The 27,377-nt window shown below is 40.2% G+C and overlaps 3 protein-coding genes across 16 annotated transcripts in view; 2 read left to right on the forward strand and 1 right to left on the reverse strand.

Moving 5' to 3' along the window:
• VCL (vinculin) overlaps nt 1-4,627 on the forward strand; it is a 112,287-nt gene extending 107,660 nt beyond the window's left edge. For all 4 annotated transcript variants that reach the window (XM_069572158.1, XM_069572160.1, XM_069572159.1 and 1 more), the window contains 2 exons: nt 243-347; nt 2,556-4,627. In XM_069572158.1, the coding sequence (XP_069428259.1) occupies nt 243-347; nt 2,556-2,702 (252 nt within the window). In that variant the 3' untranslated portion in view covers nt 2,703-4,627. The remainder of the gene's footprint in view (nt 1-242; nt 348-2,555) is intronic.
• Nucleotides 220-26,915, reverse strand: AP3M1 (adaptor related protein complex 3 subunit mu 1). 11 transcript variants are annotated; one of them, XR_011253030.1, is made up of 11 exons: nt 26,118-26,482; nt 17,926-18,201; nt 17,054-17,225; nt 13,636-13,773; nt 12,096-12,181; nt 11,286-11,419; nt 10,241-10,448; nt 8,794-8,938; nt 8,159-8,324; nt 5,474-5,657; nt 4,340-4,918 (listed from the first exon to the last, which is right to left on the reverse strand). XR_011253030.1 is itself a non-coding variant. In XM_069572163.1 (10 exons), the coding sequence occupies exons 3-10, from the start codon at nt 18,196-18,198 to the stop codon at nt 8,224-8,226; spliced, it is 1,257 nt and encodes a 418-aa protein (XP_069428264.1). In that variant the 5' UTR covers nt 18,199-18,201; nt 26,118-26,199; nt 26,710-26,883; the 3' UTR covers nt 6,247-8,223. The 11 variants fall into 11 exon arrangements, 3 of the variants coding, with proteins under 3 accessions (XP_069428264.1, XP_069428266.1, XP_069428265.1); XR_011253032.1 differs by having other exon boundaries at nt 4,561-4,912; nt 5,551-5,657; XR_011253031.1 differs by having other exon boundaries at nt 4,561-4,918; nt 5,551-5,657.
• Nucleotides 26,524-27,377, forward strand: part of ADK (adenosine kinase) — a 543,033-nt gene continuing 542,179 nt past the window's right edge. Inside the window, exon 1 of the mRNA XM_069572166.1 lies at nt 26,524-26,698. Within this exon, the coding sequence (XP_069428267.1) occupies nt 26,634-26,698 (65 nt within the window). The 5' untranslated portion in view covers nt 26,524-26,633. The remainder of the gene's footprint in view (nt 26,699-27,377) is intronic.

The following is a 27,377-nucleotide window of genomic DNA, read 5'->3' on the forward strand; positions in this document are numbered from 1 at the left end:
TTGGGAAAGACAGAGTTGGAAAAGTTTATTTCTGAATCAAATGAAAGAATTTTAATGCTTCCATTTCTGGACAGAGAGACTAGACTGATTCTAGGGGGAAAAGAAATGGAATTCTGCTGCTGATATATTGAATGCCTTCCGCATGCCAGCCACTGAGAATAAGAGGTGGATAAGTCTTGCCCTCAAGGAGCTTGCAGGCAAGAAAAACATAGAAACATACTCAATTAAGTTTTCTTTTTTAGGTTTGTGAGCGAATCCCAACCATAAGCACCCAGCTCAAAATCCTGTCCACGGTGAAGGCTACCATGCTGGGCCGGACCAACATAAGCGACGAGGAGTCTGAGCAGGTACGTACCTGCTGCTTCTGATTTCTCACCAGCAGCTTCTGTGCCTCTTTATGGTGATTTAATTCAGCCTTGAGGAATGAGTATTCAGGACATGGGACGGAGTCTTCAATTCTCTCAAAAGGGCATCTATGTTGGAGAGATGCATCAGAAATTTGGAAAGGGAAGTGAAAAGCTCTTGTGCAACTTTTGTCATTTTGCAAATGAGAAATGAGGGTTAGGGAGGTTGAGTGAATCAGCAGCAGTTAAGACTCCACTCAGTTCTTTTTCTACCTGGAATAGGCTTGGCTCTTTAGAGGCCTCTAGTGTGTGTTCAGTCCTGCCCACTGGACCTTTTCGGCTGGAGAATTTCTGCTTCCTTGCCCTTTGGATGATAAGTACCTCAGGGAGGATGCACAGTGCTATCTTTTCAGGGGCATGAGGTGGTTAGGCCTGTGGTGAGGCAGAAATGACATCTCAAAGGAGGTGCTTCTCTTTTGGTTTTTTGACAGATACTGAAATAAAGATGGTGGGAATGTTTGCTTAAAGTGTTTCTTGTATGTATTTTGGCAATCACAGTTCTCTTCCCTGCCTCCTGGAAATGTGGCTCAGGTCTTTCAGAAAGCCATCATTTGGACACCTCTTCCTCTCCTAAACTCCCTCCAGTAGGTGTGCTGTGAGCCGGCCTTCCAGTTTCTTCTTATGGAAGACAGCACATCTTTTATTGAACTGCCCAGACAAGGCTTATCATACATTGGAATATGTATGTGGCACTGTATAATGTGCTATGTAGAGGAGTTAACAAAAGACACAGTCCCTCTCCTTGGAGAAGTCTGGGCCAGGAAACAGAGGGTAGGAGCACTTGAGAGGAGGCAAGGAGGCTACTTCTCTTAGGGCCAATAGTGCTGCCTTAACTACCATGTTTTAATTCACTAGCTCTCACCTTAACCCTCTCGTCCCCTAAACCATGCAAACTGGATCTTCACCTGTAACTTCCGTGTATTCTAGGCAGGGTTTGGGCAGTTGGCTATTTCCTGTCAGGTGATCTCTTCTGCCCCAGGGAAAGGAAATAGAAAAGACAAGGAAGGAAGGGTAAGACTCAAGAGTTTCCGACCTTATCATGTAATCAGTTAACCAACAAAAATGTATCTTGGGAGTGTCTACTATGTTCCATTAAATATTCTAGTAGAAAAAGAAGAAACTGACAGTGTGGTAGAATGGAAGAGACACAGGACTGCAAGTTAGAAATTTGAAGCCTTATCCTGACTGTTGTGTGAGTTTGGCTGGCAACTCTCTGAATCTTTTTGGGCCTCAGCCTCTTTGTTGACCAAGTGAAAAGATTAACTGATCGGGACTTCTAGTCCATAGTTATGCCTCTCAGAGCCCATAAACCCTCTGATATCGCATTCACAAATTTTGTGAGCTTCTTTTTCTGGGGAGAATCCACAGCCTTCATTAATCTCTCAAAGGATCTGTAGCTCAAAAATATATAAGAATTTAAAAAACTACTGGGTTAATAGATTGATGTTACTAATGTGATCTCAGTCCTGTATTTTTTATGTTTAGAAGACTTAGATTTTCATGGATTTATAAGGTGGTTGGTTTATGTGATTACTTTTTCATCCATTAATTAAATATTTATGAAGTGCCTCGTGACAGGCACTGACATAACACTAAAATACAGTAGAGAACAAAACTGACAAAAATTGCTGCCCTCATGTTACTTAAATTTTAGATAAAATTAGATAAAACATCAGATGAACAACCTAGATAAAACATAGTATATCAGCTAGTGATGATGAGTTCTATAGAGAAAAATGAAGACAGAACTGGAGGATGAGGCACACTGGGAGTTGGGAAGGTGCTTTGTGACTTAAAATACGGTGAATAGGAAAAGCCTCAGCAAGGTGATAACTGGGCAGAGAGATCTGAAGGAGGTGAGAGGTGAGCCATTGGGATACCTGAGGGAAGAGCATTCTAGGCAGAGGGGGAGCCCAAGGCAGGGGCTTTTTCAGACATCGGCAAAGGCGTATACACTAGATGCCATCTGAGAGTACAGTCCACAATCAGCGATGGTCCAGTTTGGGGTTCTTTTTGGTGATCCAGCTATAAACCACCAGTGACGCCAGGTGCAGATGGGGTAGACCGCATTCCATTCCTGGCTTAAGCCTGTTTCAGAGGCAGGGCTCCATCAGGGACTCTGAGTAATGGAGAGCTCCTCTTTCCTTGCAGGCCACAGAGATGCTGGTTCACAATGCCCAGAACCTCATGCAGTCTGTGAAGGAGACTGTTCGAGAAGCAGAAGCAGCTTCAATCAAAATTCGAACAGATGCTGGGTTTACTCTGCGCTGGGTTAGAAAGACTCCCTGGTACCAGTAGACACCTGGTTGAACCTGGCTAGCACAGAAGCAAGCCCCTGCTGCACAGAACGAAAATGATCTGGTCCCAGGAGCCACCCAAGATTGCTGGGGGGTTGAAAGCCACCATCCTGGCTTGACATACAAATTAGAAAACATTTACACTCTTGTTATGGACACTGAAACGTGTCTCCGTTATAAGGCCTGTATTCTCAAACACGGCTTTACTTATGCACACTCTTTCCCAATAGGCAGACTGGGTTTCTAGCCCATGGACTTCACATAAGCTCAAAATCCAAGAGTGAACACTAGCCTGACACCCTGCTCTGCCCTTGTTCCCTAGAGGACAGCTCCCTTTCCGCCTCTACCCTCTCATTCTTTCCACTAGGCTTCCAAGACCCAGGGCCAGGCAAGTCAGTTAAGGAAATCACTGTGCCTCCAACATTTGTTTTGGGCTTTCCATGTTGCTGCTGACCCTGCCTGCCTCTCCTGGCTGTGCTTCCTGGGTATTTTTCAGATGTGAGCTTCACTGTGGCAGGGGAAGGTGGCCTCTGGGGAGCCCCAGCTCGTGGGGCCTGAACTCACTCGCTTCCTTTCCCTAATTCAATCCTTCTAGTTTCCCACAGAACACAGCCAAATTTCACTTTGTCAGGAGGAAATCACTGTATCATGTGGTTCTGTCTTTACCTCACCCCAGAGCAGTGTCTGTGCTAGGAAACCTTTCCGTCCCATCCCCTGCCTTGACCCGCCAAGGCAGCCATCCCAAGAACACACTGTGTGTCCTGGTGCTCTCTGCCACTGGAGAGGCAGAGTAGCCGGGGCGTAGCTCTGCCCACCCTCCTGGCAGGGCCACTCCACGCTTTGTCACTGCCTGCAGAGGTCTATGCTGAGGCCTTATTCATTCATTCTTAGCTCTTACTGTTCTTTCTGAGCTGAAATGCTGCATTTTATTTTTAACCGAATCATGTTTCCTGTCCTGGCTTTTGTATTCTTCCCTCAAACCCTTCCTAGACAAGATTTTAAAGATAAATGTTTGTTTTGTAATTTTGGAAGATCCTTTTTATCCTTTTGAAATTCAGTCCTGAGAATTGGTGCTTGCCCCCAGGAGTGTTTAATGGAAAGGCAATCCTGTCTGAAGGATACTTCCTAAGGGAGGTGGTACTTGCAGACTGGAATTCTGGCACTCTGGGGGATGAGTCAACGGGAAATAGTCCTCAGAAATTCCTACCTCCCTTGGCCAACAACAACCAAGTCCCTCGCAACCTCCTCTCCCTCCGAAGTACAGCTGTTCAAGGGAGTAATGGGTATAATATTTATCACCATAAGTTTCCTATTAGCAAAGTGAGAGAAGGGAGCTTTTCCTTTCCTGTACTTTTCACTGCTGTCTAAGCATTCCCCAGCACATGAAACTATTTCTTCCCAAAGCCAGAACTGGATGAGTAAAGGAGTAAGACCCTTGCCTGAATGTCCTCCCCACCTCAACTGTGTGTTAGATCCTAACATCGAATGTGTAAAACTTGTCTTAAGTTGGTACTGTACACTCAGGCTTCCTCTATTACCTTTTAACTGATAATGATTTTCAAGGCCCTCGGCATCTTTGTATAGTTGCTTAATTGATATAAATGCAATATTAATGCCTTTAAAGTATGAATCTATGCCAAAGATCACCTTTTGTTTTACTAAGACTACTTAGAGGAAGTAAGAAAAATCATGTTTGCTCTCCAAGTTCTTCCAGTGTTTTGAGACACTGGTTTACACTTTACGCCAATGTGCTTTTCTCTAATATCAGTGCTCAAGACACAGTGAAACAAATTAAAAAAAAAATCCCTGAATGCTGATTAGAGATATCACCACTGAAAAACTACATTTATAAGCCAGAATTTGTTATATGCAAATATTTTCTGCCTCTTCTGTTTAAAATAAAGTACATTTGTATAAAGCTTTAAATGATGGGTATGTTATTTCAGCAAGAACTTAAAAAAAAATCCATGTATTTATCTCTTGGTTGTGCTGGGTCTTCGTTGCTGCATGGGGGTTTTCTCTGGTTGCGCTGAGCAGGCCACTGCGGTCCTTCTCTTGCTGTGGAGCACAGGCTCTGGAGCGCGCAGGCTTCAGCGGCTGTGGCTAGTGGACTCTAGGGCATGGGCTCTCCTCGTTGTGGTACATAGGCTTAATTTCAGCAAGAACTTTTAGATCAGGCTTCAATTTTGCTCTGAAGAACAGCAAGTGAAGCTAATCCTCAAAAATGAAGAAACGAAAGATTTTTATTTAACCCAGTATTGTACTGGAAGAAGTAGAAACCAGTGGTCATACATTTACTTCACAAGTTCTGTGTAATAAAGGACAACTCGGGGAATTATACACTAGAAGGAGCAGATATGACAAGGCTAACAGGAGGAGGAAAGCAGGCAGACGGTAGAGACCATCCCCTGGTTGAAGGAGTCTGTCTTAGAAGAGTCCAGCTGTATGTGGAGGCCATCACTATCCCCTAAGAAGCTAAAGCTGTTACATGGGCAGGAATATTGCGAGTCTACATGTCAGAGTCTGAAGTCTAGGGATCCAAACAGGGCTGTGAGGCAGAGCTAGCTTCTGGGGACATATTCCTCTTCTTGCTTGAGAAAGCTCAAAGAGTAGGAACAGGTTCTTAAAGTGGAGCTGGGACATCAGTATTTTTGATTGATTTTCTAGATCCAAATATCACTAAAGAGGGAGAGGACTGCTGACTACATTTATCACTGCTTTAACTTAGAAAAGCTGCTGACTAGGGAGGCAGATTCTGGGTGTTCAACTTACAGGGAAATGTCCAAGGCTACTAAATTAGCTCAGCAATATCTGGAAACAGTAGTCATGGCCTCATTTTTGCTCCTCACCATATGTTCACTGGTGCGGCCTTCCTCCTGCATTCTCATTCTTCTCAAATCAGATGACTCAAAGGACTACAGGATCACTATCTTCCACGGATTCTTCTACAGTGGCACTTAAAGAGAACCCATCACATGAACTCCCTTTGAATAAAACAATGGTGACTCCTTTATGCAGAAAATAAGCTTTTGGGTTATACTCCCTTAAGAATTAGAACAAGAAGCTATTCTTGAACTATCTGGAATTCTGTGCTTGAAAAATACTTCATTATGATTAAGTACTCATGGATCTTAGTTGTCAGCAGGTGGTGGTAGGGAGAGGAGCTCCGATCACTTCTTCAGTCTGGGCTGGAAGGGTGAATCTTAGATACGGGCTATTAACATAGTCAGGAGAGGAGCATTTGGAAGTGCTTTGCTGCAGCCTTCACACCTCGTGTGATGATGCTGGGTAAAACGGGATCACGGCTCAGCTGCTAAAGAATCCACCTGCCATGTGGGAGACCTGGGTTTGATCCCTGGGTTGGGAAGATCCTCTGGAGAAGGGAAAGGCTACCCACTCCAGTCTGGCCTGGAGAATTCCATGGACTGTATACCATGGGGTTGCAAAGAGACACAACAGAGCGAGTTTCATTTTCAGCCTATTTGAACACTGAGGCATGTGCATCTGAGAATGCTCAATTAACAGTCAAGCTAAAAAAAGTCAACTTGTTGCTTTCATCTTTTTATTGACGGTGTAGCCAGAGCTGGAGAAAGGACTTACTGGATTCCATCAAATTAATAAATACAATAATTTAATTATAAAAGGAAACAGTCTCCTTGGAAGTTTTAGCAGAAGTTACTAGAGGCAAAGGACTCTTGGCATACAATCTGCTGGGATTTGGGAGGGTAGTAGAGAAAGAAAATTAGTCCATATATGGATGGTTGAGGGATTCTGCAGAAAGAAGAACAAATGTATTGATCGCTCTTTTGAGGTATGAACTCTGAAAAGGAAGACATTAAAATGAAAAGCAACTGAACTTGGTAACCAACCTTATGCAAAGGGAATAAACATTTGGCAACATCTTAATTTTAGCTGCCAAGCTGATACTGGTTGTCCTATAAACTGCAAAATGTGATCTTTCAGATTAGATGGAAGGCAGGCTTGGTGCCATAGGCAGCAAAGAATGCTGCTGTGCAGTGGGCTCCCTATATCAGCACCAACCACCAGCCCTTGACAGGAGAATGGGGTGAGTGGAAGGGCTACTGTTTGCATATGGGAAGGGGAATTATAAGTTGAGAAGAACAAAATGAATGGAGTTACAGGGAGAAAACTAATAGCAAGAACAAGCACTTAGATCTTAACTTTATTCTTCATGTCTAATGAACCAAAATAAGTGGGCAAGGACTTCTAAGTCATCCAAGTTAAAAGATAACTGCGGGCTGACTCGCCAACCACAAAGATCAATACAGGTTTATCAATGTTACAGAGGATTTTGTTTCTGCCTTATTATATATGTACTTTCACCTACTTGGTCAGTAGAGTAGAGATATTTAAGTATTCCAGTGACAGTTTCAACAATAGTTTCAGAGAGGAATCTTGTGACTATAGCCTTGGGTAGCACACACTATGTAAAGGGAGTCCCCCTGAAAGCAAAGAATGTAGGCAAACTGAATCCATTAAGAAAAGGAAAGAAAAAAGATAAAAGATTAAAAAAATAATAATTTGACAGTATTGAGGCAGGCACATTTTCTTCCTTTAGCTGAACTAGGGCATGAGGGCTTTAGGCTAATTGGTTCTAAGTGGTATCAGACAAGCTTTATAAAACATGAAGACGGCAAAGGTTCACTTAAGTTTCTCTTTTACTATGTTAGTTTGCTCAAAATCTCAAATGCTTGTGCTTGCAATAACTTCCTAAAAGCAGAAGTAGAAGTAGTGTTCCCTTTTATTACCTTAGAGCATTTGCCCCTTTGATACAAATGACTTTTACTGTGCTAACAGATGAGTTAAGTGGCACAAAACTGAGAGTGTACTTCCTGCAGCAAGGTCCCTATAAATCAAAATCAGCTTTACATAAAAATCTTATTTATAAAAAATACAATACCAAGTACAGTGAGAATGGAGCATGGAGCAGCAGTGCTCCCTGCCAGGGCCATGTGGAGTGGCTTTTGCTACAGTGCTTGCTTAATGGCACAAGTGAAAAGCTGAATAAGGCAAACACTTGAAGAGGCAGTTTTTTGTAAACTTCTTGGGTGGGAGGAACTATTCCTCTGTTGGGACAGATGATTGGGGATGGCTACGATCAAGTGTGACACTTGGCTCCACTTGATACATCACGTTACAGACTAAGACAGCGTCTGCTGGCTGAGACCGGTTCACTTGTTTTAGGGGAGAGGTTATCACTGTAGACTTCTGCCTTGACTGTGAAAATGTGCAGCCTCTAGCTGGTGCCTTCCTATGGAGGAAATCACCTCTAAAACTTTCCTAAGTGACAAGGTGCAAATAAGCTAAGTCATTCAGAAGTTTCCTTAGCTTAAAGTTCCTTAAGAACCCTGCATCGATAACTAAGCAACTTTGTTAGCGGTATGTGGCTAGACACAAATGCTTTAACTAGAATATGTATTCCCACCCAATTGGTACCTAATAGTAATACATTGTGATGACGCCTGGAAAACAAATAAATCTTCAGGAATTCTGGCCTCTTCTCATGTCCTCACTTGGAACTTTCCAGCTTTTGTGACGTATTTGACTCCTTTAAATGGCTTATATTTCTCCCCATACATGTCCAAGCGGTTTACTTTTAAGCCTGTGTCAAAAAGAACACATAAGGAAAGGAACAAATTACAGTCCTGGTCACACCAACCAGTACGATATTTGCTTAAGAAACAGTTTACTATACAGTAAATCTGACATTAGCCAGTGTCCATTTCAAGATCTGGAAGCAATGTTCCTTCTAGAATTCACAGATTCAAGTACTAGGAGGGTATGATTTTAGTTCAGATTCCCATATGGACAAGCAATGTCTTTTAAGGATAATTCTACTTTCTTTGAGTATAAATGATTTCTTTCTTTGTGCCTGAATGAGGGTAGGGGTGAAGGGAAGCTATGTGAAATAAGGTGCTCTCCAAAATCACTCTCAAAAATCAAGGAGAGTGAGAGGCATACTGGAGTAGTTGCTCTTTGAAGAGACGGAATGTCAGTTACTCTTCGAAGCTCCTAGCAGCTGACCTCAGCAAAACTCAGTTAACCCTTACACACATCAAATTTCTCCTTACCTGAAATAGCAAGCTGTTGGATCTTGAACTGTATGTTGAGGCTTGGATTCTCTTCTGGCTTGGGAGCCCCAGACTGTAAATTTACCAGTCCTTTAAGACTGGGGAGCTTTTGTGGAGTGATTTTCCCCACATCCCACGTTAGTACCTTAGAAAGAAAAAAACAAAAAACATTCTGAACTATTTATTAAAGACAAATGTTCAAAGACAAGGTTCAAAGACCATAAACTTCTGTAGAAAATAAAGCACAGTGTCTTGGAATAAGAGACCTGGGATTCCCACTGAGTTTTACCACTAGTTAGTTCTGTGACTCTGAATGGGGAGTGAAAAAAGGAGTAGATGCATTTGTTGAGCATCTACTTTTGGATATAATACTGTGCTTAGCACTATTCTCACGCTGTCTCGGAAGTCTGTGATGTAAAACTTTGTCTAATTTTGACAAACAAAGAAACTAAAGCTGGAGTCAGATGACTTGCTGAAGGTCACATAGCTAGAGGAAAGGTTGGGATTTGACCCTAAGGCTATCTGGTATCAAACATCCTTTCCACTATGCCATCTTTACTGTTTCTCTCTGGGCTTAAGTTTAGTTTTCTGTAAAATGAGAAGATGGGCCTAAATCAGTGCTTTTAAACTTTTAGTGATGGAACCCTTTGTTCAAATGAAATACCTAGTGAGGGAGCTCAGTAACAGATGAGAAAATAAAGCTGTTATGGTTGAAGCTGGGGTGAAGGCTAGGGATCTGGAGCTCCTGCTTAATTTCTCAGCCCTGTGTGGTCTCTGGGGAGATTCTTTGACTTCTTAGGAATAGATTAGATGATCTTTAACATTCAATGATTTTATAGTTAAATAAAAAAAGACTTTTCATTTACTATGCAGCTCAATGACTCTATTGAGGAAAAGAATCATTTCTTTACCCAAGCAGGAAGCAGAGAGAAAAATCAGCTTTTACAGTTTCTCTGAACTCCCTCTGCTAGAGGCAAATATATAGAGGGTGAGAAGGCAACTTTCCTAGTCAGCATCCTCTGTAGAAGAGTATGAAATAATGCTTTTAAATTAAAAAGGAAGAGAAAGATCTTAATTTCTTAACAATTAATACACTGTAATATCTATTAACCATTAATAGATTATTATATGCACATAATGCTTTTCTCTTTTTAAAAAGTTTTTATATCTTCCTCATGGAAGAGTTAGTGAACCTCTGGATTATCAATGTATAAGAAAAGGCAGATTCTGAAGGAAGAAGGAATGAATCTCACTTTTCTGCTCATCGACTTAGCAGCAGATGCAAGATTCTCTCCTGAGGCAGAGAACAGCACAATCTGCATTCTAGGCTGTTAGAGCTTTAATTTAACCAAGATATTAGACCCTTCCCTCTGTCCTCCCATGTCCCCAAATCACAAAATAAGGACCGCAGAAACACTTGCTCACTCTTGATTTTAGGTGACTGTACCTTGGTAACTGGATCAAATGTATAGCTGCCTTGTGTTGGTGTCAGGTTCATATTCAACACAACTTTCGGCATGTGAACGGTCACCGTGATTCCTTCAATAGTTTTCCCCATATTCTGCTTTGGTCCAATTGTAATATCAAATCTACCACAAGAACTGTTCTCCTTAAAACTGATGCTGTGTTTCACATATACTGGTATTGCCACTAGACTAAAAAGAGAAAGACAGACACAGCCACAAAAAACATACAATTAATAGTGTGAGCTCTGGAGGTGGCACAAAAACCCTAGTATAGAATATCCAATACCCGCAGAACCGCAGGTTCAGTATCTGAGCCAGGGCAGTTGAGTACAGCGGTGCTGTGGAACCACTGTGCCAGAAATTATACAATTTCTGAGCAGTAAGTATACAAATCAAGATAAAATTATAGCATCAATAATTGGCACAAACAGTCCTGGTTTCAAGAAATGAATTAAGATCCCAGAGAAAGATAATTTCGAATTACACAAACTAAATATATCAGTTTCTCTGTGGTAAGAGCCAAGAAAAAATTTCTCTGCTTTTAAGTTCTGTTTTGATGTTGTCCAAATACTTTCTGATGTTTTCAAGGGACAAACCAGCTACAACCCAGGATGCTAAATCATTCATTTAAACCTCAGTGCAGAGAAGAGTGACTTCAAGCCAGTTAGTTGAGGGATGTCCTGGAGAACTACAGGTAAGTCTGTCTCCTTCTATCAGCCATAATGTCCACAGATCATAGTAAAATTATGGCATGGGTTCATGGTTTCGTCCAGGTTATGCATGGTCCCAAGTGCTTGCTCTAAGGTATATATTTACTATTACTCTATACTCTTAAGATGCAAAGTATACTAATTATATTTTCCACATATATTTTCACCAGTTTGTTCTGGGTCTCCTGGTGAGCAATGGCTAAAGGGAGCAATGGTGAATTCAAGTAACCAACTGTTAGAATGAAACAGGGAAAAAGTGAGTTCTACACAGCACACTGATAGATGACAGGAGATTATGGTTGATACAACAACATACTTCTGTGAGCTGACACGGTATGATATGAGTCGGAAGTTTCCATCTGGAGGAATAAACGACAAAACTCTTTCAGATTCCCAACGCTTGAACCGAATGCAGGGGTGGAAGCTGACATCATCTAGAAGCCTTGGATTCTGCCACAGAAAAGAGAAGACAAGCATATTCATAAAGTAAAATGAATATGGCAACTCTAGTCAGATATATTATGAGATCTGAGAAATATGCTTCCTTAAGATAAAGCAGTCATGTAAGTTTATTCAGGCTTATCGTTTCACAATGCTTTCAAGTGTACAAATATTTTATATACATTATTATTTGAATTTCAATAATTCAATTCCAGTAATTCCCATGAGGTAGAAAATGTGAGTGGTTTCATTTCCACTTCATAGATGAAAAAACTGAGGTTCAAAGAAAGCTCAAGGCCAGGACGAGTTAGAGGCACAGACAGCATCAGGGCTCAGTTCTCTTAGCAGTTCTCAGCGTAGTATGCCGAATCTAAAATGATGAAAAGATCAATGCCTTTTCATACCAACAGAGCATATAACAACTCAGTAAAAGCAGCACTACATATCCGCAGCAGCCAGCCAGCCATTTAAGCTACTTCTAACATACTCAGAGGCAAAGCCTCTCCGCAGCCTATCCATAAAGGCAGTGCTCATCATGTAAGCTACTGTCTTTGGAAGCTGTGCTAGGAATACCTCTTACATAATCCAATGTGATCTGAAAGAAGCATGTATCAGTATTTATCATTTCATTTAGTACTTCATATATATTAGGCACGAAGGAGTTACAAAACAGAGCAAAACTTACCATGAAAGAAAGGGAAAGGTCAGGCATTCCAGAGAGCTTAATGCAAGCATCGATGACCCCCTGAATTTCTGCAAAGACTGTAGATCCTAAAGGAATAATAAAGGTATCACTGGAATATGCATGCATTCTAGTAAAGTAGCTCTACCCTACTAGAGCTATCACTATATCTGAAGTAATGGAGGTATCTCCCAGGTGTCAGACATACTGAAGCTTTGCACATCTATTAAAAGGTTAGTGGACAGAGGAGCCATTACACCAGTTTAGACAACTTCTTTACTGAGTGCCAAGGCTGTTCCTGTCTCCGGTTGGAACAGGATGATTCTAAGGAAAATCAAACCCATCCTTATCTTTATAGAGTCAGCCTTGTAAGACTGCTGGATGTGAAGTTAAAATACTTTTTTTCCACTGACTTTTAAAATTAAAAAAAAAAAAACTATTCAATTTTTAAAGGTTACTTTCCATTTATAGTTATTACAAAACATTGGCTATATTCCCTGTGTTTTACAGTGTACTTGTGAGCCTGTCTTACCCCCAGCTGATTGTACCTCCCATTCTCCCACCCCTTTATTGCCCCACTCCACACTGGTAAACACTAATCTGTCCTCTGTATCTGTGAGTCTGCTTTTTTTTTGTTAAATTCATTTGTTTGTTGTATTTTTTAGATTCCACATATAAGTGATATATAGTATTTATCTTTCTTTATCTGGCTTATTTCATTTAGCATAATGTTCTTCAAGTTCATCCATGTTGTGCAAATGGCAAAATTTCATTCATTTTTATGCTGAGTAATTTTCCACTGTGTACATATATACATCTTCTTTATCCATTTATCTGTTGATGAATACTTAAGCTGCTTCCACATCTTGGCAACTGTAAATAATGTTTGTTTGAACATTTTTTTTTTGAAGTTCAAATATTTTAAATAAAATTAGCCAAGTTTCTAATGAAATGTTAAAAAGTAGGAACCATAATTCTTTAACAGTACAGCAACTATTCCATACAATGGAATTTTTATAATAAAAATGCAACTCACTGTAGAGATAATTGTCTGTAATTCACAGTAAGTCATTTTCACATACCAACTAGTGGTGTGACCTTTAACAGGTTATTTAACTCTTCTAAGTCTCAGTTTCCCCATACATAACATGTGAGAGTTGAACTAGATATCTTTAGTAAAATATTACGATTCTAATACAGTACTGTTCTTCAGTCTGGGGTCTTTACTAGAAGGACTGCACACAAAGTGGTTGTAAAAAGTATGGTGCACAGTAGACATACACTACATATTAGGCTGGATAAATGGCAAGATAAATGAATACACGATAATTGGCTTAAAGTAAGGTGATTTACTCTGATTTACAAATGTTTGGCATTTCTCAACTAGTGGTTATGAAAATTGTATGTAACCCCTGGGCAAAATAAACAGATTTGAAAACGAATGCCTTTCCGGTACATGATACTGCCAAGGGATATCAGTTTTCTGTTCCGCTTCTGTAACCTGAATGGTTTTCCCCCGATAAGAAAACATGCACCCAATTACCTGATTTATCTATAATTGCATCTATTTCTTCAACAACATCAAAATAGGCTTCATTGTTTGTGTACTTTACCCCTGCGCGGCGCCACGGAATGTTGGACAGCTGCCCAGTGGGGAGTGTGTCCCCAACGTTACTACTGCCTAGAAATCAGAAAAATAGAAAGCAAAGCTAACATATAAAACGGTCAGAAAAAAAACCTCAAATAGTTTAGCTGCTTGTTCAATGTTTGGGTTTCTCTCCACTGAAGTTGTAAATGGTTTACAGAATTGTCAGAGACATATCCATATCAACATGATCAAATTTCTAGAAGACAGAAATAGGCCACCTGGTCCTGTGTTTGTCTGCCAAGCCAGGTTAAATTCATTTGCTTATCTTCTGCTTCCTGTGTGCTACAGTAGCCTAACCTAATTCCAGTGGCTCAACTACGGAATCTCCTCCTGCTGCCACTAATGAAAACAGGCGACATGTTTCAAAATCCTTCGCTGATTAAATGTTTGCACTGAGAGTACAGAGTGATAAGTAGGCCATTTGGTGTTCAGCTTGAATTATACATGAGATGCTGCCAAACAGGCCTCTCATGTGGGGAGTAACTGGATGTGGAGTAACTGGATGAAGAACATACTCTCGCCTTTTAACATTTTAAGGTCAGCACATTCATATGGTACCCATATGTGATATGGAAAATGTTCAAAATCTGGCTAATTTCCTGGTAAACTGACATATGTCTGAAAATAAGTCTGGTTGTCCAAAACATATCCCTTGAGCTGTGACACTTTAACATTCTGGTTAATTTACATTTCCAATTCAAAAGTAGTACATGTTTAACAACAACAACAACAACAAGTGAAAAATTAAGAAAAGTAGCTAACAACTATCTTCCTATTATAGAAATATAGCTACTATTAACATTTTGGTGTATGTATTTCCTCAAACATTTCCCTCTGGAGAAGGTAATGGCAACCCACTCCAGTGTTCTTGCCTGGAAAATTCCATGGACAGAGGAGCCTGGGGCTTGGCAGGTTACATGACTTAGCGACACACACATACAGACACACACACAGACGCTGGACAGAGGAGCCTGGGGCCTGGCGGGTTACAGTGCATGGGTCGCAGAGTCAGACACAACTTAGCGACACACACACACACACACGACACACACGACACACACACACACACACACACACACACACACACACTCCCCCTCAGAGCAGGTTGCATCTATTATTTTTCTTCTATTTTGATAATTTTGCTTTCTTTTTGATTTCACTGTAAAATATATAATTGACCCTTGAACAACACAGGCTTTAGGGGTGCTGATTCCTGTGCAGATGAAAATCCATACATGATTTTATAGTTGGCCTTCTCAAAACGTGGTTCTGCATTAACAGATTCAACCAACTGCGTGGACTGTGTAGTACTATAACATGTATTTATTGAAAAAAATCTAGATTTCAGTGGACTCTTGCAGTTCAAACCCATGTCTGGTTGTAGTTGCAGTCCAATCATACATACAACTTTGTAGTGTGATTACGCTGATGATCCCGTCTCCAACGCTGCTGCTTTCCAGAATTTTCTAAAAAACACTGCTTTAATCTTCCTTCTCAAAACCTTGAAATGCTATCCCACTGGTTTTATGATAAAAGCTAAATATTTAGCCTAGTATTCAAGGACTTCCTCAACTTAACTTTTTATCTCATGACTCAACTGAAAAACAGCTCTGCTTCTATTAAACAGGTTAACACAATTCAAGATTTTTCCACTGTGTGTTTTCTCATATGGTTCTATCTATGAAGAATGTTCTTATTCCTCCCTCCCTTCCTAAATTCTTTTGATTCTCCAGATCCCTGCCCTAGGGCCACCCACTACAGTTCAAGAGAGATTACTTCACCCACTGAACCACTCTCTTGATCTTTATTGTGTATTATAAACTTTAGAATTTTTTTGTGGGGATATTTATTTATAATTATGGGCAACTTGTTATGATTGTGCACTTTTTTTTTTTCCCTTTCTTGGCAGTGCTGCATAGCTTGTGGGATCTTAGTTCTCCAACCAGGGAATGAACCCAGGTCCCAGCAGTGAAAGCACCAAGCCCTAACCACTGGCCCACAAGGTATTCCACATTCCGTCTTTTTTTTCATTTAATAGCACATGATGTGTACCCTCTAATGTCATGACACTGTCTATAAAGTTATGGAATTGTTTTTCAGAATCTTACACTGTTATTTATATGTTTTAATTTTTCCCCTCAGTTTCTCATCCAGAGTTTACATTTTAGGAGCAAAAAAATCTCGTCTTATCTTTCCTTAAATTTCTCCTGACACTTATTCTTGAGGATGAGGATGAATAATGGAAACATCACTTTCTTATAGACCTTGCTTACCCATTTTTTAGGCCAGTGCACTTGGAAAGGAGTTTGCAATGGTGGATAGTATGCATGGAGTATGTATGGGGTATATACATGGAGTGGTACTTAACAGTTCATAGAAATTTTTCTCTAGAAGACTTTGATACTTTCAAAAGAGTATTGTCATCTGAATAGCTCTAATTTCTAGCTATACTTAAGAATTAAAGCAAAATTAGAAGTTTGCAACACAAGTACAAGGGCCCATAATGCATGAAATCTCACAAATACACTTATTTTCTCTTTAATGCATCTTTTATATGTGTAAAATAAAGACCTGAAGGAGGTAACATATACTCTATGGTGCAGAATCTTAAACTTTCTATACTCTAGTAATTGTGCGGTATGCAGTGGTAAAGAATCTGCCTGCCAATGCAGGAGATGCAGGCAGCATGGGTTCAATTCCTGCGTCAGGAAGATCCCCTGGAGAAGGAAATGACAACCCACTCCACTATTCTTGCTTGGTAAATCCCATGGACTGAGGAGACTAGAGGGCTACAATCCATAAGGATGCAAAGAGTTTGGACGCGACTTAGCGCCTGACACAGGGTAATGCCAGTTTTAAAATGCTACTTTTTAAATTTTATTTTTTGTTTTTTCCCCAGCTTTATTGAGATGTAATTGACATAGAACAGTGTATTAGTTTAAGGTATACAACATAATTATTTGATATATATATTACAAAGTGATTACTACAATAGTTAACAGCAGCCACTATACTGGCTTATGGTTAACTGGGATAATTTATTCAGTGTTACTATTGTGTTAAACAATAGTAATAATATTGCTGTAGTTTTGAAGCAAAACTTATAACAAAAGAGTAATAACCAAAAACTCTATCATTTAAGATATAGGCTCTTTTCAAGAAAAGAAATATACTGATATATCCATTTTAACATTACCACTAACTATAATTCTGGCCAAAATGGACTACCTTAATAATCTGCCAGATCACAAGCAAAAATGAATTGTTCACGAAGTTTTAATGGCTTAGTTCCTAATAGACTGTTTTACCTTACCTGTAATAGAGTTGACGACAGAACGCAGAATTGTTGGTGGTTTAATCAATTCTTTCAAGATGTTAGATTCAGTAGCCAGTGGAAATCCATTGTCCAGCATTTCTTCCAAGAGCTCATATACTATGACCACATTATCCTTAATTGCAGCCTCTGAACACTCACCAAAGTAGTCCTAATAAAACATACATAGTATTGCACAATGGAAGGCATGAAAAAGGTTTGCTAAATATTTTTTATTCTATTATAAAGGGCATATTTACAGTAGCATAATTCACTGTTTAAGATGTTGAAAATATGTAAACCAGAGGGAAAAAAGCCCTCTATAATTCTATATACTATTTCTCAATATTTTCTTAATATTTTTAGGTTGAACTGAATTCCTACTACAAATTATGCCAGAAAGTACACTGAAATGTTAAAACAGAATAAGAACTATAAACTTCATTTTCCCTGATTAGGTACTCCAAAAGACACAGATCAGTTTTAAACTACTGGTACATTAAGCAAGACAAGACAAAAAATAAAATGTAAATAATGCAAGATTTCATAACCTATAAAAACTTTGGTGCCATTCAAAGAATTGCATGTGGAGGGCACTATTATTTCCTGATGACATAATTTATAATACATTAAAAAAATACAGTTTCTATGACCAGGAGATTGTTCTGTTCTCTTAAAACAGGGGCAGCCACATGTACTACTTGTATACCCTATTAAAAAGGTTTACGTTTTATGAACTTATGCTTAGTTGGAAAGAAGAGGGACAGAGAGACAGGGAAACAGACTATATATCAAAATTAAAGAATATACTTATGTCCCACCTCCAACTAACTTGAATAATCCAACTTCAAAAGACTTGATGAATAACCAACCTGAAAAGTGTCAGCAACTCGATGTAGGAACTCAATTACAAAGAGAGGTGGTACTTCAGTCTGTATGACGGAGACAAAGAAGAGCTTATCCCGGTAGATACTGATGAGGTAGTGGTGAGGTGTTGAAATAACAGGTGGTACATTTTCAACATCAGCAGCTTTCTCTTGAGCTTCAAAGAAATAATCGCAGACAGACTGGCTCACGACGCTCTTCCAGTGCTTCTCTAGAAATATGTCACCGGAACAGTTTATGAGAAACAGACTGTGGATCATTTTCTGTGGGAGGAAAAATGTTAAAATTTAGTATGTATCAAAGAAAAGTATCTTTGTATTATCTGGACACCAAAACCAGACAAAGGCAATTCAAGAAACTACAGACCAACATCTGTAGACAGAGGTAAAAATTTTCAATAAAATACTAGCAAACTGAATCTAGCAACATACAAAAAAGATTATAAACCTGACCAAGTGGGATTTATTCAAGAATGCAAGGCTGGTTCAAAATAAGAAAATCAATCAATATACAATTCTCATAAAAGACAAAATATAATTATTTCAAAAGGTACAGAATATCATTTGACAAAACCCAACCACCTTTGTGATAAAAACATTTAAACTAGCAACAGAAAGAAACTTCCTCAGCCTGATAATGAGCATCTGTGAAAATCCTTTAGCTACCATTTAATGCTTAAAGACCAAAAGCTTTCCCTTAATATAAAGAACAAACAATACTCCATTTTCACTACTTCTTTTCAACATGGTACTGGAGGCTCTAGCCATGACAACCAAGCAAGAAAATGAAACGCTGCAGCTATGTGCGAAAACAGTGTCGAGTTCTTCAAAAAGTTAAAGACAGAGTTACCCAACGACCCTACAGTTCTACTTTATACTCAAGAAAACTGGAAACATATGTCCATACAAACACTTGTACACAAATGGTTGTAGCAACATTATTTGTAACAGCCAAAGAGTGGAGATAATTCAAATGTATATCAATTGATGAATGGATTCATTAACCAAATAATGGATAAATAATACTGATAGATATCTGAAATAAAATATTTAGCCATAAAAAAGAGTGAAGTACTAGTACATGCTACAGCAGAATGGATCTTTAAACATTATGCTGGCCAGATACAAAAGACCATAGATTGTATGATTCCATTTGTATGAAACGTCTAGAACAGGCAGATCTATAGAGACAGAAAGTAGGTTAGCCATTGCCAGGGGCCGGGTAGAGGGAGAAGAATGGGGAATTACTGGTTTTACATTTCTTTTTGAGGTGATAAAAATCTTCTAGAATTAGAAATGATGGTTGTACAACTTTGTGACTATACTAAAAACTACTAAACTTCACATTTTTAGAATACTGTGCAGTTTAGTTTTTAGTATTAAAAAAGGTAAGTTTTAATTTATTTTAATTAACACAAAGTATTAATACTCTGCAACACATAAGTCTACCCCCAGATGGATTAACAGAAATATGTACAAATGTACACAACAAACATGCATAAAAATACGCTGTAGTAGTGGAGACTATTACCAGTTATTAACAGTAAATGGGAAAATAAACTAATATATTAAAATGAAACAGCAATGAAAATGATGAATTATTGCTACATGAAACAAAATATGGACAAATCTTACAAATACTGAACAAAGCTAGACACAAAAGGATACATGCAGTATGATTCTATTTATATTAAGTTCTAGAACAGACAAAACTACTCTATAGTTAAGAGAAATCAAATGGTTTCTATTATGAAGGAGAATGGGGTGGTGACTTAAGTGAGGCATAAGGTTGGCCTTCTAAGGTACTGGTAATGTTTTATTTCTTGATCTAGATGATGGTTACAAGTTGTGTTCATTCTGTGTTAATTTATTGGGTTTTATGTTAACAGCTTGAATACTTTCCTGAGTGTTAGTTATACTTCAAATAGAGTTTATTGTCCTTGTAATGTGGGAGACAGTGGACAAATATCTAATTACGTTAACTTGCTCCTTTCTTTTATATGAATAATATCAGTACCAGTAACTTAGTCTAGAGGTTCATTCATTCAAAATTACAGTGCTGAATGATAAATGTAACCTAAGGAGAAAGAATGTAAAATCTATTAATACAGTTTCTAAGCATGGAAGACCAATTGCAAAGAGGAAAGGAAGAGTTTCCAGAATGAATTCAATTCTATCAACAGGGAAAACGATGACAACCTGACCAGTTCTTTTCAGAGGAAGTCATTTACTTAATGAAAGCAGTTGACATTTAAAGACTATCTGATGATTTCCTCTTCCCACGTGGTGCGTGTTAAATAGTTATTAATTTAAATAATACTAATTAATAAGATGTGCTTTAGTAATTATTGTATTAATAAATATGGGTGCTGTTAATAGTTTAGGCTTCCTATTTATTAGAAAGAGAAAATGTTTCTTTGTTCAAAGGCATCTCTACTTAGCCAAGTAGTCAACTTTGATTGAGTTGGCAGCAATAAACCCTGACAGCTAAGGCTTTTAGTTCAGTCACTCAGTTGTGTCCGACTCTTTGCGACCCCATGAATCGCAGCATGCCAGGCCTCCCTGTCCATCACCAACTGCCGGAGGCTTTGGACCCACTAAATTTTTCCAGATTAATAGCCATACGCAGTCACCCAGTCATGCCTGACTCTTTGTGACCCAATGGACTATAGTCTGTCAGTCTCCTCAATCCACGGGGTTTCCCAGGCAAGAATACTGGAGTGGGTAGCCATTTCCAGATAAATATCTGGAACCTGCTAAATGTTTCCACTTTATCTAGTCAGATGCCTTGTTTAATAAGTTTGCTTTGTGTCAGCTGCCATTTGAGTAGCACCACTGGAATACAGAGACTTGCTATTCAGAACCTACTGACTTTTAACTATTACCTCTGCTCTCTGATATGTTTAAAAAAAAAAAAGGAAAAGGGGTATCCAGAAATAAGATATGTGACTAAAGCTGCATTATGATACCTTCTGTGGAATAAAATTTTCATCTGAAATATAAAGTACGGATTAAAGCGGAACTTTTGTAATCAACGCAATGAGATTTGAGCACTTCAGGTGAGCCATCTATGGAATATAGCATCTTTCACAATAACTAATTTTCAGCTTCAAAGTGTTTTATTCATTAAAGATAAATGAATTAATAATATCTAAAACTGAATACTTACTGTGGGCCACACACTATGCTAGGCACTTTACTTACATTATCTTCTTTAATCCTCATAATCAATGCTATAAATACTTATCCCCATTTTGCAGATTAGACAAGAATGTCTGGAAATAAGTCAATTATCTAAGGTCATGCAGTTAAGTGTCAGAGCTAGGATTCAAACCCACATCCAGCTGAATCTTGAGCTCCTGTTCTTACTTGCCTCTTAGACACTAATTATCACGAACACACTCTACCGTAGTAATATTTCCTGTAATGATGGCCATGTTCTCTACCTCTGCTGTCTAAAATAGCAGCCACTAGTCACATGTGAACACTTGAAATGTGGCCAATGCAACTGATGTACTGAAGTATTAAATTTAAGTAACTACATGGAGCTAATGGTTATCATATTGGACTGGGCAGCAAGTGTGCTGTTTGAACTTAAAATATAAGAGAATGAGTTGAAGGATATGTTTCTTGTTTAGTTAGAAGCCAAATGTATTCTTTTTTTAAAAAAAATTTATTTATTTATTTGGCTGCTCTGGGTCTTAGTTGTAGCATGTGGGATCTAGCTCCCTGACCAGGGATTGAACCTGGGCCCCCTGCACTGGGAGCTCAGAGTCTTAGCCACTGGACCACCAGGGAAGTCCCCAAATGTATTCTAATAAATTACATAGAGCAGAAATTATGTTTGAGAGAGCTGACATAGTTATCTTCACCTATTTATCCTAAAGAAAGTATAGTTCGCATGGATCTTTGGTACTTTACTGCTACAATATACCCTAAAAAAGCTGCTTGTTGTTGAATAAGTGACTTCATAGTTTCTTTATTTGAAGGGCCAGATTCCTACTTGTCGTCCTAAGCTGGTGAAAAATTCTTTCCAGGAAAAGTTTCCACCAAAGTTGTTTTTATTGGCACCGTCCAGGTCTCAGAAGAATAGAGTAAGTCAAACCACCATCTGGATTAACTGCTATTGTCCTGAGTGCTGATATGAAAGCATAGTACTTGCACCTTTCAACAGCGCGCAGCTTTAAAACCAACCTTAATCTTCTATTACAGGGAAAGAGAGCTTATTTCTTTTATCCATATTAAGACCAAGGGCCTAGTGCAAAAAACATATACTACATGCAGCTGTGTAAATTAAGTTGTTTCTTTAGCTTCTTATCCTTTGAGTAGCCGCAGTTACTTCTTCCATTATTTTAATAGACTTTCTGGGAAAGCTACCACAACTATCATTTTGTTCCTAGTGACTTCAGAGTCAGAAAACAGCATTCTCCCAGCTTATATTAAAGCCACTTAAGAAACTGTGTTTAGAGGCAGTTCCATCAGAGCTTCAATTGCAGCTTAAATATTTCATAAACCCTCTTCACTGAATGTTGAACACATGCAGCCTGATGATTCACAAACAATGCAATCACAATAGTCAAAATGAAGAGAGTGACTAAAAAAGAAAATGTATTCCTTCTGCACATAACAGAATGGAAGCACAGAAGGGCATGTATCTAAGGTGAGAGAATGAAACCAGAAAATATTTTAGTCATTCTGATTTTTAAACAATATTTGGACCATTGTTCATTCAACAAAGTTTTGTATGTTTTCTATATCAAGCAATAGGGATACAGTTGAATAAAACAGAGTCTCTGAACTCAAAAGCATTCAGAGTTCAGCAAAGAAGGCAAACAATTTAATACAGTAAGATAACAGGGGAAAAACAGTGTGCTATAAAAATCCACAAGGCTTCAAGGTGAGAAAGAACATAAGATAAAGAAATCCAGTACAAATTTAGCAACTTCAGAAGGTGGATGGAGGTGGTGAGATAAAAATGGAGAAAAGCAGATATTGGTTCACTTTGTTCCCAGTGCAATGCAAAAAGTCATTTTTAAAATGGTTTTATGCAGGGGATTCATGCAATCCAATTTATAGTTTTAAGAAAGATCACACTATGGAAACTGGATAATTGGGCAATTGAATATTGTGACATTAGCTGAGAGATGACTTATGTGGTGGCCTACACTAGAGTGCTGACAATACAGATGAAGCAAAATGAAAAGGTAAGAGAAACATTTAGGGTTGAGAAAAGTTTTGGGGGTAGAGACGGGGCAGTGGACATGAGAGGGAAAAGGAGGAATTTAGTTCTGGTCCTATATAATCTGACCCAATTCCGGATATATTTGACCCCAATGGATATATTCAAAACACCACTGTATACAGAGGTCTGGTGCTTCAGAGGGAAGCCAAACTGGAGACAGATTTGTGAGTACTGTAACTATGATTTTTTATTAATGGAAATTATAACAAAAGGAGGCTAAAACTGCAAACAGAGAACGTGTATAGTAGAAGAGAACCTAGAGAAAGAACTTCAACATTTGAGAAGCATATGGGTCAAGTCGGCCTACAGAAAGATTGACAAAATGTGGCTGAAGATGGATAAGGAAAAAAAAGGGGGCAGAGTTTTTAGTAACTAGAGTATGTCAGTCAGTGTGTTTCCAGAACAACGGAGCGGTAAACATTTTAAATGGCACAAAGAGGCCAAGCTATAAGAAAAACTTAAAATATCTGTTATTTTACAGTGTTCCTCAACTTTTTTTTTCATTATTGCATCTGAAGAGGCCTTTTCAGAACCCCATTCATTATTAATTCCCCATTCCTCCATAAAATTATTAAAATCATAGAATATTTCTGTACACCTCTTTATGTACCATAAATATCTGTGCTTTATACATAAAAAGTATGATTTTTTTTTCCTCATAAGAAGCAAATTTTGTCCCTGATGAGAATGTACAATTTAGAGGCTATTGGTGATCTCAGTGAAAGAAGTTTCATTGTAGCTCAATGGAACAGTGGCAAAAAGATATACTACAGTGGGCTGAAAAGGACATAGCAAGAAATGGGAAAAACAGAGATAAGGAGAGTAGATGATACAGTCAAAAACTATAGCTGTGAAGGAGATAAAAAGGCAAGAAAATAAAGGGGAATAGTTCATAAAGTTAAGGAAGGATATTTTTAAATGCTGAAGGAAAAATGTGAGTAGAAGGGAGGCTGATGATGTAGGAGAGAGGGAATAAGTTAAGGAACTCTGAGAAGGTAGGGGAGGATGGCACTGGGAAACTCAGTGAAAGCATGTGTCTTTCCTAAGGAGAAGGGGCACTTTTCCTTCTTTAAACAAAAGGAAAGCAGATTTCTATACTTGGTTGCAAGATGATGGCTTCTATTTTCTCTGTCCAAAAGAAGAAAAGGTCATTTGTTGAGAAAGTGAATTTCTCCTCTCTACAAATACCATTTGTTATGTGTGAAGAGCTACTTAAATATATCTAGTCTGCAGGGAACTCCAACAGTCTATTATGTTGACTGTTTAGAAACCCTGTAAAATCCTAAGATTCAGTAAGAAAAGCTAAACCTTGTTGCCAAGAGAGCTTCCCAACTAAAGCGATATTAGGATTCCGGTAATTTTTCTCTCATCTCAATCCTCTACTTTTCCTATGGTTCAACTGAAAGTGTCCTCTGTCCTTTGCAACAGTAATCCTTTCACCTCTAATTCTGATCCCATCCCCTCTCCTCTCTTCCAAGGTCTTACTTCTTCTTTCTTGAATCTTTAATCTTATACATTAGTTACTTGCTCATAACGTGCCTTGTATCCTTTAAAGCAAACAAACCCCAAACATTTTAGGGAGCTTGCAAACAATTTTTCTCTTCATGCTCCACATGAAGAAGCATTGGTCTACACTTGCAGTCTCTCCTCTCAATAACTGACTCTTATTAAAGCAGTTCTTGGAAATGACCCAATGACTTCTTAATCATCAATTCCAACAACCTATTCTCAGACTTCAACTTCCTCCTTTGATCCTTGCAGCATTTCATGTCGCTGTTAGGTGTCTGCCAAACAAAACAAATACTTCTTACCAAATTATATGAAACTACACCTGTTTTGGTTCTCACCTGGAAAGTTTCTTTCTGGTTTGCTTATCAGAATGTTTTTTTTTTTTCAACCTTTCATCTCCATCTAAACTACTATCTCAAAATGGATATAGCCCAAGTCCTACAAAATTCCTCCTTCTCATGTGGTGTTGTTTAGTTGCTAAGTCCTGTCCGACTCTTTTGCGACCTCATGGAACTGTGTAGCCCGCCAGGCTCCTCTGTCCATGGGATTTCTCAGGCAAGAATAATGATGGGTTGCCATTTTTTCCTGACCCAGGGATCGAACCCGGGTCTCCTGCATTGGCAGACAGATTCTTTACCACTGAGCCACTTGGGAAACCCTTCTCAGGTGAAGACTACTAATTTGAAACAAGTATCAACAAGTCTTCCCTGTAGCTCAAAGGGTTAAGAATTCTCCTGCAATGCAGGAGACCACGGTTCCATTCCTGGATCAGGAAGATCCTCTGGCGAAGGGAATGGCAATCCACTCCAGGATTCCTGCCTGGAAAATCCCATGGACAGAGGAGACTGGGGGGTTCGTGGGGTCGCAAAGAGTCGGACACGACTGAGCAACTACTACTACACTATCAACTTCTTAATCAAGCTCCAACTTCAACCCAAATCCAACTGTCACCTCCTCAGTTTAGATTCCTATTAACTCATTTTTGAAGAACTGCAACACCCTTCTCACCGTATTCCCCGAGGCTCATCCAGGTGCCACCCTCTAACAGGAGGCCCGCTCGCGTCAGCTAGGGATTTTGTCCTCCAAAGCAGAAGCCTGGGGTTGAGGTCCGAGCTGTTGGTACTCCAGCTCTCCGTGCGTGACAAGACCTTTTTCCCGCGCCGAAGCACGACGAGCGACCCCAATGAGCCTGAACCTCTTGAGCTTGAGGTCTGAAAACACTGGGCTGTTAGGTGCACCGTTCCCTTCCGGCCTAGCTGGCAAGAAGAACCGGAAGGCCGGGAGGAAGGCGCGGCTTCGGTTCACAGCACCAGAGGCGCTTCCACACCCCTGGCTGGAAGCCGGAGCTCTAGCTACTCAGTCTACTTCCCAGCTTTCGTGATGTCCCCTGTCCGTAGACCACCCCTCTCTCCCCCGCCCTCACACTCACCCCGGCTCCTGGGCCCGTCAGTGATTAGACGCGAGGTCCTCTCCGGACCGAGGCTGAGACAGCTGAGAAAGCCGCGAGGACCCTGCAGTTGGGATGCCCAGTAGATTGCCTGAGTAACAGCATCAATATAACCAATAGTTTTGGGAAGAGTAAACGAGCGGGAAGACGCTGAATGAGAAGACGTCTTTTGAATTTTAGGATATCATCTTCTGAATCATCCAGGTCTAGAAGAATGGGAGCGTTCACCTCTTTTGGACTCAGGCGCTCATCTGCAGCCTAAACCAGTCTGGGGTGTCCCTGGAGTCGAGCGCGCGGGGTCTGGAAGAGCTGCGTACCAGCCAATGGGTAAGGCCAAGAGGTAGGGCCAAAAGACTGGGGCTGGGAGAGGCACAAACTGGGAGGAGCCAAGGGGGCGGGGCTTAGTGACAAGGAGGCGGTGATGCGGCCAGGGGGCGGGGAGAGGGAGCCGAAGGGGTGGGGCGAGCCCTGGCGCGTAAGTGAGGTGGGAGCGCGAAGATGGCAGCGGCTGAGGAGGAGCCAAAGCCCAAAAAGCTGAAGGTGGAGGCGCCTCCAGCGCTGAGGTGAGCCCTACCTGACATAGGGTGGAGGGCGACGATGCCTGCCGCTAGCCAGGGGCCACGTAGGGTTGCGCGACAGAGGCGCTGGGTGGTAACCTCAACCCCCGGCATGAGGCCACCGCACGGGACGGGTAGCTCTGGTAGTTGCCCGCCGGGCTGCGACCCTTTGCCCGCTGTCCGTCCAGTCTGGCCCAGTCGCCGCAGGCTCCTGAGACGCTCCGCCGCCCTTGACCAATCAGAGCGCCGGCCGGGGTGCGGAGCCGGCTTTGGGCAGGCTGCCGGCGCCACGTGGGAGCCCGCCCCCACTTGGCTGTGCGACCCGGGAGGACCGGACCGGACCCGATCTGAGCCGAGTCAGCCGCGGTCACCTCCTCTTCCCTGGGAGATGACGAGGAGAATGCCCAGCGACTGGCTTACCCTGAGGCAAAGATAGAATTCTTGGGTATTTTTCGTAAAGGTCGCGGAAGGGCGCTTTGACCTTCCTTTTAGCACTTAGGTAGATCTGAATGCTGGTACCTTTGCAAATCCTCTACCGGGAACCAAGACCCCGCCTCCGAGGCTTTGCTGGAGTGGGGTCCGGGGCGTGGGGATGGCGTTTGCCAAAATGGTTAGGAAAGGTTAATTTTTCTTCTTTGCACATTTGGCAGCAGTGGAGATAGTTCCGCACCTAACATATGATTTG

Source organism: Ovis canadensis, chromosome 25, assembly GCF_042477335.2.
Source record: "Ovis canadensis isolate MfBH-ARS-UI-01 breed Bighorn chromosome 25, ARS-UI_OviCan_v2, whole genome shotgun sequence".
NCBI lineage: Eukaryota > Metazoa > Chordata > Mammalia > Artiodactyla > Bovidae > Ovis > Ovis canadensis.

Excerpts from the sequence above, each read along its gene's own strand:
- AP3M1 (XM_069572165.1), bottom strand. The coding sequence starts at position 18,198 with ATGATCCACAGTCTGTTTCTCATAAACTGTTCCGGTGACATATTTCTA. Across the intron at positions 12,182-13,635 it reads TGCAATTATAGATAAATCAG|GATCTACAGTCTTTGCAGAA; the intron begins GTAATTGGGTGC and ends TTATTCCTTTAG. Across the intron at positions 8,325-8,793 it reads CCAACAGCTTGCTATTTCAG|GCTTAAAAGTAAACCGCTTG; the intron begins GTAAGGAGAAAT and ends TTTTTGACACAG.